The sequence below is a fragment of the Macrotis lagotis genome, chromosome 5 (assembly GCF_037893015.1).
Source record: "Macrotis lagotis isolate mMagLag1 chromosome 5, bilby.v1.9.chrom.fasta, whole genome shotgun sequence".
Lineage (NCBI taxonomy): Eukaryota > Metazoa > Chordata > Mammalia > Peramelemorphia > Peramelidae > Macrotis > Macrotis lagotis.
In genome coordinates, this window is record NC_133662.1 from 232,858,215 (window position 1) to 232,870,343 (window position 12,129).

Consider the following 12,129-nt stretch of genomic DNA (forward strand, 5'->3'; position numbering starts at 1 on the left):
TATTTGTCATGAATATTTCACATGTGCAAATAAATATTAACTTTTTTTGATTTGAAAAGTCTCCTCCCTCCCCATCTCCAATAATAAACATTTTGACACAGAAAACAGATAAAGCATTAGATTTATCCTGCTTAGTTTATTTTACTTTCATTTGTTTTCCCAGGTGAGATTTCCTCTGGATGAAACTGAATTTTCTGCTTTCAATTGAGGAAAGATTTCTTCTATTAAAAAATTTGAGCAAATTTTGCAGAGGATATTACTAAAAAGTATCTTATATTTGTTAGCACTTTAACATACTGTGGAGTTTAACTAGTGATGTGGCATATTTTTCATACTTTTAAAGACTTGATTTCATTTCATTACATTAAATGTGCTGTTTTAGGTAGGCTAAATGAATTTTTTTTTTTTTAGGTTTTTACAAGGCAGTGGGGTTAAGTGGCTTGCTCAAGGCCACACAGCTAGGTAATTATGAAGTGTCTGAGGTCGGATTTGAACTCAGGTCCTCCTGACTCTAGGGCCAGTGTTCTATCCACTGCACCACTTAGCTGCCCCATAATGAATATTTTAAAAAAATTTTGTCCTCATAAAGTTTTTTAAAAGTTGCTTGAGTGAATTTGTTATATGAACCTGTATTATCTTAAAATGACAAAATCTTAAAAAACCTTCCAAACTACTTAATTTATTCTCAGAGTCCGTTACTGATTTTAAAATGGCTTCACAGAATTAGAGGAGTGAGTTTAACACTGAAAGAAACAGGCCTCTATGTCAAATTTTGGGGAAGACCCAAAAGGGGAATTCCAAGTGATTGACTTAATTGGAGACATCCAAGGGAGTAGGAAATAGAGACAAGGAAGGGATACTAGGACAACCTAATGATCCCCTCAATAGGGCCAGGACTGACACCTCCAAACTAGGACAATCCTTCAGCCCCCTCACAATGGGTATGGGACTGACACCTCCAAACTTGGGTTAGACCACCAAGCCCCCTCTCACACTGGGGTGACTAACGCTGCAAAAGTGGCATTGGGAAGAGATACCACCAGGGATGTCACCAGAGAGCCACAGGCAGGATGTTCTTCAAATCATAGCTGGAAGACAGATTCCACGATGGACTCCTGAGAGGGCCATATGTCAAGGCAACTCAGACAACTCTAGGGTCAGGGCAGCTCCTGAATCACCTACAGTGTCATGGCCAACCCTGGATCAGAGTGACCCAGGTGTTTTTATAGGGTGGGGAGGGGTCCTGGCCAGGAAGGTCTAGGTTTGCCCTAGGTTAGTCCTGATTGGTTTCCCACTTCTGAGGTCATAGGCAGGGAAATACCAATTACCTGGGAAACAGAAAGTTTCTAGCCTGAAGTGTTCCAAATAGAGAGGTTTTCTAGATCTGGTGGGGTTGAGGAGTTTCTTAGAGAAGGGGCAGAGTGGGACTATGGAGAAGATATGAGTATGAATTAAACTGCCTTTTGTTCAAAGAAAGACTAGGCCAGAAAAAATTGAATCTATTTCCAGCTTTCACCATTCATGTTCAGGGAGAATTAAGTTAACATGGTCATAACTTGAACCGGATGTCAGACATTCTTCAATGGAAGTTCCCATTGTGGGATTCCATATTGCTGATTGTTTTTGTACTTTGATCTCATGTTGGTATTCTCTAAAATATTGAGTTGGGCAAATCTGTCCATGTCTTCTGGAGGGTTCTTCATTGTTTCCTGTAAATCCTACATACCCAGCCTGTTTGGGAGCTTTCATATAGATCTCATGTGCGGATGCTAGTGAGGCATATGCAGGCAATGCAGCAGTCTTGTGTGTCATGTCCTTGTTTTAGCTGTACATCTTCTAAGCTCATCTATGCTTCTGTTATATAGAGATCTTAGTAATGTGTTACAGCTTATTCACATACAGCATTCATCTTTACATTGGTCTTTGGGTGACTCCATTTTAATTCTTTGAACCTGGTATTCATGTCTTAGAGCACAGAATAGACTCTTTACCAGCAGATTGCCTCCTATATCATCCCCTCTCCCTAATCTTCAATCTCTCCCTGAAAATTGACTGCTTCACACCTGCTTACAAACATCTACTTAAGTCTTCCCAGCCTCAAAAAACCCTCACTTGATCCATCCATTCCTCCTACCATTGTCCAGTGTTTCTTGCCCTTTTTGTGACTAAACTTCTTGAGAAGGCAGTCTTCAGTCAGTGCCTCCACATCTTTTCTCTCACTGTCTGTAATCTGGCTTCTGACCTTATCATTCAACTGCAACTGCTCTCTGTGAAATTACTAATGATCTAAAATCACTGAATCTAATGAATTTATCAGTCCTCATCCCTTTTGCCATCTTTAAGCCTTTGACTCTGCTGACCACTTTCACCTCCCTTTTTATGGTGCTGGTTTTGTGGTACTGGTCTCCCCTAGCTTTCCTCCTGCCTTCCTTACCACTCGGTCTTCTTTGCTGGCTTTTCATCTAGATCATACCAGTTTAACTGAAAGTTTTCCCCAAGGCTCTCACCTGGGTTCTTTTCTCTTCTCCCTTTGTATTCTTTTCCTGGGTGATTTCAAATCCCTTGGACTCAACGAATCGTCTCAGTGGAGATGATTTTAGATCCAGTTGTCCAACTTTAACTTCTCTCCTGTTCTCTAGTCCTGAATATCTTTATCTAATGTTGGACACTTCAAACTCAGAGGTCCTATGGACATCTTATACTTAGAGTCAACAGATCTAAAACTAGACTCATTATTCTTCTTCCCTAACCTTCACCTCTTCTCTTTTATTGTCCCAGGTACCACCATCCTCCCAGATACACAGTCTTGCAATCTGGATATACCATCCTCAATTTCTCACTCTCTCAACCCTTTATTTTTTGCCAAGACCTGTCTTATATAGACAAACTCCCTTCATTCCTTTGACACTGCCACACACTCTTGTAGACTTAGCTGTAGGCTACTGAAGGTTGGCCTCTTGACCATGTCTCTTCCCCACCCCACGGCTCATCCTCTAGTCAGCTATCAAAAAGTACAATGTCACCCATCTATTCACTCAATTGCTTCCAAGATCAAATCTGAAATCCTCAATTTGGCATTTAAATTTAACTGTGGCCCCTTCCTGCCTTTCCATTCGTCCCCTCCTTTCCCCTAGTATCCTACCATGTCTTTGATGCAGTAACTCTGGCCTCTTGCTCTTTGACAAACATGGAACTCTACCTGTTCTGAACATTTTCAGTGGCACTGCCAGTAGCAGCTACAGCACCCTCATGATGTTATTGGTCTTTTTCTAAAATGAAGGATGAAAAACAACTCCCTCCTCATCCTTGACTCCTAGATTCTCTGACTTCTTTCAAGTCTAAACAAAAATATTCTTAGAACCTTTCCCAGGCCTCCCTAATTTTATCTTCCTTCAGAGATTATATCCAGTTTGCATATATGCATTTTATACATATATGTATTTTATTTGCAAGTCATTACTAAGCTCCTTGAAAGCAGGGAAGGGTATTTTGCCTTCTTCAGGCTAATGCTTAACACAGTGCCCAGCACCAGAATAATACTGGTGATAAAACGATGGGTCTTTGTTTCTAGGAGAAGCTTGGAAGTCCTTCAAGGCACTGTACAATTTTTCTCCAGTGTTAACCACAGAACAATGTTTTGGAGTCTGCTGTGTGAGATCCATAATCATTCAAAAGAGTTGGACCTAGCCATATGCTCTGAGAAATCTAGGGGATAAATAATGCTCAAAATTATGTCATAGGCAGATGCTACTGGTCCATCAGGATATTTTGGCCAACAACAAAGGCACTGAGCTTGGATTCAGAAATGAACAGGACCTGGAGTTGGGTCTGGATTGCCTTTGGAAGGTGGAGTGCTTTTAAACACCCAAGTTTCTCCTTAGAGACCTATTTTTTAAAATCAAATGTTATTGGGGTGTTTTTGTGTGATGAGATAAGGTGGGGCATATTCAGTTTATATCCTGTTGACATGAAGAGCTGGGTGAATATGACAAGTAAAATACTACCGATGTATTTTGTGATCTTGGTTTGGAATGTGTCTTCATGTCTGTACATCTATGCCCTAAGAAAGCACTGGGAGGAGAAACATGTGGGTATCATCCTTAATGTTACTGTTCCCAGATCTTCTACTCCCTCTCATTGTTAAAATTGTTATGTGACAGCTGCTAACTTTTTAAAGAAAACTATTTGCAGAAGTCTGGCAGATGTGTGGTACCACACCTGGTGAGTACATCTTTCATAAGTTTTACTGCCATAATTTGTCTAATCAGTGCCAAAATACATTTGATTCCAAGCAGATCCTAGTTGGATCCTAAATTGAACAACTTAATTCTGGGTGGGCTCTGCCAGCTCCATTCTGGTTTAATTGGCATCAGGGTAACTTGAACACAATTACCAGGGCGGGGGGGCGGTGAAGGATTCAGGTAGTGCTTGCAACTAAATTTAGGTATTTAAACTAGAAAAAAAATCTAGAGGTTTTTTTTTTCCTAACCAAATACCTTTGCCAAGACCTGTCATTTCTACCTTCATAGCATCTTATATAGACATACTCCCTTCATTCCTTTGACACTGCCACACGTTATAGATACTTAGCTCTAGTTGGCCTCCTGATCTTGTCTCTACCCCACCCCACAGCTCATCCTCTAGTCAACTATCAAAAAGTACAATGTCACCCATCTATTCACTCAATTGCTTCCAAGATCAAATATGAAATCCTCAATTTGGCATTTAAATTTAACTGTGGCCTCTTCCTACCTTTCCAATCTTCCCTTCCTTTTCCCCCAGTATCAGAGGCATTAGATTACTTCATAAAACTGATAAAAATATAAACTTTTCCCTTGTTTTATCATAAAATATTTAACACTTTATATAGTTCCAACATTAAACTTTTCTTTCTTGTCTTTTCTCAACCTAATTCTATGAATGCATTCCCAAATAAAGTGAAAGTATTTCAGAATGGATCTAAAAACCTCCCTTTGCTTCATTTTAAAACTTAAATGGAGGAGGCAGCTAAGTGGTGCATTGAATAGAGTACCTGCTGTGGAGTCAGGAAGACCTGAGTTCAAATGTGATTTCAGACATTTAATAATTACCTAGTTGTGTGACCTTGGGCAAGTCACTTAACCCCATTGCCTTGCCAAAAAAAATAGCTTAAATGGGTTCCACTGATATTTAGGTTTCATTTTATAAGAAGGGAAAAAGAATACTTTTGAAAGAACTATAGAGCACTCTTCTGAATTCATAGTTAGATGCATTTGGTTTTAAATTAACTTGAAGTTTATTTCCAAATAAACTGGAAAGCATTTTGAAGAACTCTCCTGTATGTTAGTGTATTTTTCCATTTTATTTAAAATATTGTAAGGCAGATTTTATGATGTGAACTCTTGAAGAACCTCAGGGAGGGAGCAGTGTGCCCAGTAATCTTTAGAGAGAGTACTGTCTTTTGGGAATTCATCTGTTCATCAGCCATGTAGGTAGAAAGAGTGTTTTTCTTCAGCACTACTGAAATGGGCAGATCACTTCTGTTTCTGGAATCTCTCCTTTTGCCTTCTCTGTCTCTCCCATCACTTTTCTTGGATGAAATGAATATTCGTGTTGCTGTTTATTTCTCTATTCTGCAGAAATCAGTGTGAAGATTAACTGTGAGTGTTCTTGCTAGAAACTTGTCAAAATGAAACAGTATGAACAACTGTCAACAGAGGTTCCACTAGGCTGAGGAATAGGGTGGAGGTTGCTCAATCTTTGGCATTTTTGTGGAAATCATGGTAAAAATTCAGCTGCATAGATAGGTTTAACTACTAGACCAAAATGGGACAGTGGATATACAAGGAGACGATAGTAGGAGGCAGGAAGGATATCTAGTAATTTGGAGTTTATTAAATTTCCAATCCTATAAGAACTCTCCATCTAGATTGCAAAGTGCAATCCAGAGTCATTCTACTGAGAGTTGTTGGGGGGAAAGGGGGGAAGGGGTAATGATGGAATGATGGAACATTGCCTTATCACTTCATTTTCTTACTTTAAATTTGTTCAGTGCTATCAGGGGCTTCATCTGCTCTCATTTCTTCCCTCCCCTTGCCTCCCCTTCCCTCTTTCTCAACTCTCCTTTGAATTAGCAGTTCAGAAATAGCTTTGTGTAGGGAATTACCCATGCTGAAGGTTTCCAAGAATTCTGATGCTAGTTTTCTGAGATGAGCTGCTCAAGATGATAATTTGAATTCCTAATTCCTGCTTCTTTTGTTAGATCTCCATACTGTGTCCTTGTGAGTGTTGGACTTTTCATTTCCTTTTTGTTTTTGATTTTTTTTCACTTATATTTAGGAAATCAAACATTTCAGTGTGCTGGAGATAGGTGTTTAACTTCGAATATTGATCTTGATTCCTTTTTGGTCACTGATCACTTTCCTGCAGATTTACATCACTAATAATTTTAAAAAAAATCAAGGCTTGGAGTGATCTCAGTACTGAGCAGTTCTAGTAACTGGTATTGGGTGGGTGGGTGGGGGTATTGGGAACCTGGCTTCTAAGGCACAGCTTTCCATTTTTTTTTAAACAATGAATGATGTTGACTATGGGAACCCTAGGCTGCCTGAGGTCCAGTGTCTGAAAGTGAAAGTGGCTCCTGAAAGATTAAAGGGACTGGCAGTCTTTCTGGCCCCAGGATGGAATGATCCCTGTTATGGTGACAGGTTTTGTATCCCAGGAGAGGCCACTTTATACAGCAGGTCTTTGCTTCCAGGGTTACAGTAAGCCTGTATTTGCTGATGCTGCAGTGATAAGTTGGCAATGGGATTCTCTTAAGATACTTGAGCTGAAGTATACTGAGGTTTGAATTTCTAGGTAAAACTGGCACATCAGTAAGTCAAAAGCTTCCTCCCCCCCTTTGTTTTATTTGACTTAGAGTTAAATGAACTTTCATTTGCACAGTGGTAAAAATGACATTATGTGACAATCCAAGGTGCATTTAAAAATGTCTTTGAGTAACAAAGCTTCATTTGACAGTTGAAATACTTAATAGAATTTAGGATCATTGCTCCTGGAACCTCCTAAAAAGAATGGTTTATTACACAAAACTAGTAAAATCCAACTCTTTTATTCTCATTTATTTCTGGAATTTTGCTGTAGTAAAGTAGTAAAAATCTAGCTTGTGTAGTCTTTGTAAAACCAATTGAATTTTTTTTTAGTAAAAGCACAGGGGGCTTGGTGAATATGGAAAAAAACTAAGTTGCTAGAGATGTCTGCCACTGAGGAATGTTCTAGATGTGAATTACCTTTTTTCTATCCCATCCCATTTCTATGACTTGTGATTATTATAATAAAAGTGTTTTTCCATTAGATCCTATGTCATCTTTTTAGGGAAGACACAATCCAACTTTTTTTAAAGTGGTATAAATCTCCAAACACTAAAGATTAAAAGTAATATTTCATTTCATTTTAGGAAAGAAGGTTAGGGGAGAGTAAGGTAACTGAGAAACAACAAAATTGTACGTATGATATTATATAGTTTCTTTCTAGTGAGAATACAAGGATTGCCAAATAGATTAAATTCACTGGGTATGGAACATTTCATATCCTTGAGAATTGATGTATTTTGCTTTTGTTCTGACAACTACTTATTGTTTATAATCTAAAATACACAGGGAGAAAAGAGAACGTAGGCTGTGAAGAATATTACATATTTCCTCTGGAGCAAAACAGCATAGGTGTGTATATATAAACTTTAAACATCTGTTGTGACCACCCATGAAAAATAAAACCACCTGTTAAAAATTGCTGTTGGGTGGTAAATTACCTATTTGAATTCTCAAAATACTGTACTGAAAGAGCTTCAAATCTAAAGCTCAGTTTTTTTCCCCTACTTACTGACTTTGTATTTTCATGAAGTCTCTGGTGCCTAAAGGAATGGAATGTCTGGAATGAGGGAATAGTATGTATCGTATGAAAATGAGTATTTTTTAACATGGCAAAAATGAAGTCTTCCTCCCTTACTGAAAGAAGATTATGGGGCTGAACAAATTATTGTTGTTCAATCTTTTGAAGTTGTATCTGTGACCCTATTTGGAGTTTTCTTGGCAAAGATATTAGGAGTGGTTTGTTGTTTCCTTCTCCAGCCCATTTGGCAGATGAGGAAACTAAGGCAAACAAGGTTAAGGGTTCCCTTGCTCCTAAGTGTCTGAGACTGGATTTGAATTCAGGCTACAAAGTTTTCCTTTATCTTCCTAGTTTCTAAATAATGAAAAGTGTTAAAAAGCTGATGACTTATAAAATTCATTTTTATTTTTGTGTGGCACCACAGCTGGCATCTTACCTTTTTTTTGTTTCCAAACCACTGAGGAATCCATTTTCCTTCCTCAAGTGTCCCTCAAGTGTCTTTCTCTTGAATCTGTTTTCCCTGAATTTGGTACAGTAGTAGTCTTAACTCTGAGAGCTGTTTTATCCACAATTTCTTACCTTTTCATTTAGTGATGTGTCTCTCTTATCTTTAGCTGCAGAATTATTTTAACAGTGTGGCATATGAGATAACAGTTTCACCAAATGTAGCTAAAGTACATACACTTCTCATCATTTTGAAACAGTTAATTAACAAACTTTAGGAAATCTTAAACTCAATACAACCTTTTCTGAAAAGGAAGATGTTATAAAAAGAAACAATTATGTATTTTATGTAATATTACAAATTCTTAATCATTTCAACAAATGCCCTATTTAAATAATGGCATTAAAGAGAATTCAAGGAGTTGGAGGAGAAAGAATCGAGTACAAATTTCCTCTTCTCTCTCTCCCCACCCCCTCCCATTACTTTTCCCCCCACTTCTCTTTTCTCCCCTTCCTTCCTTCCTTCCTTCCTTCCTTCCTTCCTTCCTTCCTTCCTTCCTTCCTTCCTTCCTTCCTCCCTCTCCCTCTCTTCATCCTTCCCTTGCTCTCAGTTTCTGACTGGATGCATGTGTTCTGGGTTGTTTCCTTTCCAGATGTGCTCTTCTACAAAGTAGACATTTGTGTTAAGTGCTTTGTATGGCACTAGAAGAGTTGCCAGCCTGGTTGAAGAATTTAGTAAATATTAATGGATAATGCTAAGCTAGTGAATTAAAAAAAATAAACCAAATAAGAAATGAAAATTCACTGGAGTCTCCAAGACTTTGGAAAGTGGGTATTGATGCTTCTGCTTGAATTTCTTGGCTATTTTTTCATCTTCTTTTCCTTATTTAGTTAGTTTATACAGTGGCAGGTAATTTAATTTCTCTTTGCCTGATTAGAACCTTTAGAGAAAGTTGCAGCTGATAGAATAGCTGATGTGCTTCTCTAATAATAAGCCCAGCTTTGTGTAGTTAAAGAAAATGAATAGTGGAGACCCAAGGGAGAGAGAAGAGAAATGAACCAGGTTTGAATCGACAAATTCATCCCAGTGATCTGACTTGCCTGGAATGAATGGACAAGTAAGTTCCCAGGGGCCAGTGACCCAGATGCAAAGTAACTTTCTTTATCTCTTTCCTTGGGAAATCATTAGAATTTACAAGTAGAGCAGTTGCTGGTAACCTAGCACTATTGAACTCCCTGGCAGATTCTCAGATGGAATTTCAGAAACTGCCCTCCGGGGCAATGAAGAAAAGTGTCCCCAGACGCTGGGAGCCATCTAGCAAGCACTCCTGCCCACAGTGAGGGCTTTACTTCATCTGAGTCACTGGTTCTAAATTTAAAAAGCTGGACTCATCCTTGAGGGCATCCTGAGCCTCTGGGTAAAGGACAGTTTGGCAGGGCATGAGTCAGCACTTCTCAGAGTCAGGTTTGCACTGTGGCAGCAGTTCTGTTTGCCAAGGCACAGCCTCAGGAGGCACCATTCACTTTTCCTGAGAGCTGCTGCTGTTGGTTCCTGAGATGACCTCATCTGGATGTGGCTCTGGTGTCCCCAGCTGCAGGAGCTGGAGGGAGCTTGCTTTTTGCTTGGGCAATGTTCTGAAACGGGCAAAACCAGGTAAATGTGGCAGGCTTCATTGTACCTCTGAGATCCTGGACCTGGAAAATTACTAGGTCATCAGTTCCTAGTACCCTGTACCTTTCTATTTTGAAGTTAATAGTATGACTGAAGAAATTGTTATGGGGAGGAAAGTTTAATTTCACCTTTCAGTTGGCTTCTGAGTTTTAACCTATTTTGACTTTTCAGGTTTAGGTTAAATTCAGCACCTGATAGAACAAAATCATATTATGGTATTCTTGGCTTCTCTTGAGCCAATCTTAATGAGATGTTTTGGTCAGACAGAACCATTCAGAAGGTAAAAAAGACTTGAGCCATTATTTAACCCATATGATGATGAAGTCATGATCCCTTTTATGGTCAGAAGTCTGCATGAACTTCTTTGGTGTTAAAATGAAAAAATATTACCTTCTGAACTATGGAGGTTTATTTTAAGGACATTGCCAATTCCTTTGCTTTGATATATCCCATGTTTTTTTTTTTTGAGATAATCAGGAAAGATTTGTGGTGGAGTCAGAACTGGAACTCTTGTCTTTCTTTTGAGAGGAGGGAAGGAAAAGGAAAGCCCTTAATTTGGTGAATTTGAGCTTCTGATCAGTCGGCATTAGTTTGAAGATTTTGAAGGACTTTCTGAAACCAACTTTTAATCAGCATATACATGGGAAATTGAAGACCTGATTCAGAATGCCTTTCTGACTGTGAAGTATAGATTTAGTTAACTTTTTTTTTAAGTTAAATACTTTGACATGCTTTGCTGGACCTAATAACTAAAGTATTGGTAGCTGCTCAAGACCTTTTTGCCATGGATTAATTTGGGATCATTTCATCATTTGGGCAAAAGGAGCAGTTTCATGGGCTTACTTGTTCATCAAGGAGCCTAAATAGGCAAAATTTCTAGGAAACTTAGAAATAGATAAAGTAAGACTTATCTACTTTTTCTTAGGTGATTTAATCTTGTCCCAATTTGATTCCATTAAACTTAACAAAAAGTATGAAGTATGCAATATGTGCAAGCTACTGGGGGCTTTCCTGATGAATATATAGAGAGGTGATACAGGTCTTGCTTTTTCAAGCTTTTAGGTCTAAATACCTGAATCTTACTCACAGGCCAGTCCTTTGTACTCTGGCCTTCTGCAAGGTGAACATTGCTCTTTTTTTTTTGCTATGTCCAATTTTTTTTTTTTTCAGTTCTCAAATCTTGACTTCTCTTTGAATTTGATACTGTTGAACCACCTGTCCTTTCAGTGTGCTACTTCCCCTCTGGATTTTCATGGCACTGGTCTGTCATTATTCTCTTTCTGGCTCCTGGTTGAGTTTACCTTTCTCTGTCTCCTTTTCACTATCTCTGTCCTGCAGGACTGTGACCCAGGACCTCTTTTCTCTGCCTGTGGCAGTTTATAGATGATTTCAACAGTTCCCATGAGTTGGATCGTCTTCCTCTGAAGATGTCTCCCAGATCTCTGGGTGCCTCCCTCACTTCTGTCCTCTTACTGTCTGCTTGACCCCTCCACCTTGCTAGCCCTAGGTATCTTCCATCCACATTTCTTTACTTATATCTTAAGTCACTTGAGACCAGGCCCTGATTTTTTCCTCCCTGGACTCTTGAGAAAATCTTAGTGACCTCATTTGCTTCCATGGATTTAATTATAATTTTTTTGCAAATGAGTCCCCAAATCTGTGCTTCCAGTCCTGGTATACTCTTCTGAGCTCCAGTGCATAATCACAAATTTCCTACTGGACATTTTCATTTGGATGTCCTGAAGACATCTTTAAATAGAACTCATTATTCCCCCTCCAACCCAACTCTTGTTGTTTATTTGCAAGGCAATGGGGTTAAGTGACTTGCCCAAGGTCACACAGCTAGGCAATTATTAAGTGTCTGAGGCCAGATTTGAACTTGGATACTCCTGACTCCAGGGCCAGTGCTTTATCCACTGCATCACCTAGCTGCCCCATACTTCAACCCATCTCTTTTCCAAACTGGATTCCTTTTTTTTTTTCAACCACACAACTACTATTTCAGGCTCTCAATCAATCAACAGGCACCTAGGATGTGCTTCCTGTGTCTGAGGCACTATTGTATACTCGAGATACAAATACAAGAGGGAACCCCTGTCCCCTTGGAGCTGACGGTCTATTTGGGATGATTGCTTGCACGTGGG

The 12,129-nt window shown here is 39.0% G+C and overlaps 1 protein-coding gene across 10 annotated transcripts in view; it reads left to right on the plus strand.

The window, feature by feature from the left end:
* RFFL (ring finger and FYVE like domain containing E3 ubiquitin protein ligase) overlaps nucleotides 1-12,129 on the plus strand; it is a 63,508-nt gene that overhangs the window by 15,143 nt on the left and 36,236 nt on the right. The window contains exons 1-2 of one of the 10 annotated variants that reach the window (XM_074188940.1): nucleotides 4,203-4,221; nucleotides 7,638-7,700. The exons of 3 other annotated variants lie outside the window; for them this stretch is intronic. In XM_074188940.1, the coding sequence (XP_074045041.1) occupies nucleotides 4,203-4,221; nucleotides 7,638-7,700 (82 nt within the window). Of the gene's footprint in view, nucleotides 1-529; nucleotides 1,218-4,160; nucleotides 4,222-7,637; nucleotides 7,701-9,713; nucleotides 9,968-12,129 lie in introns of those variants that run through there. 6 more of the 10 variants (XM_074188944.1, XM_074188937.1, XM_074188947.1 and 3 more) reach the window with 6 other exon arrangements.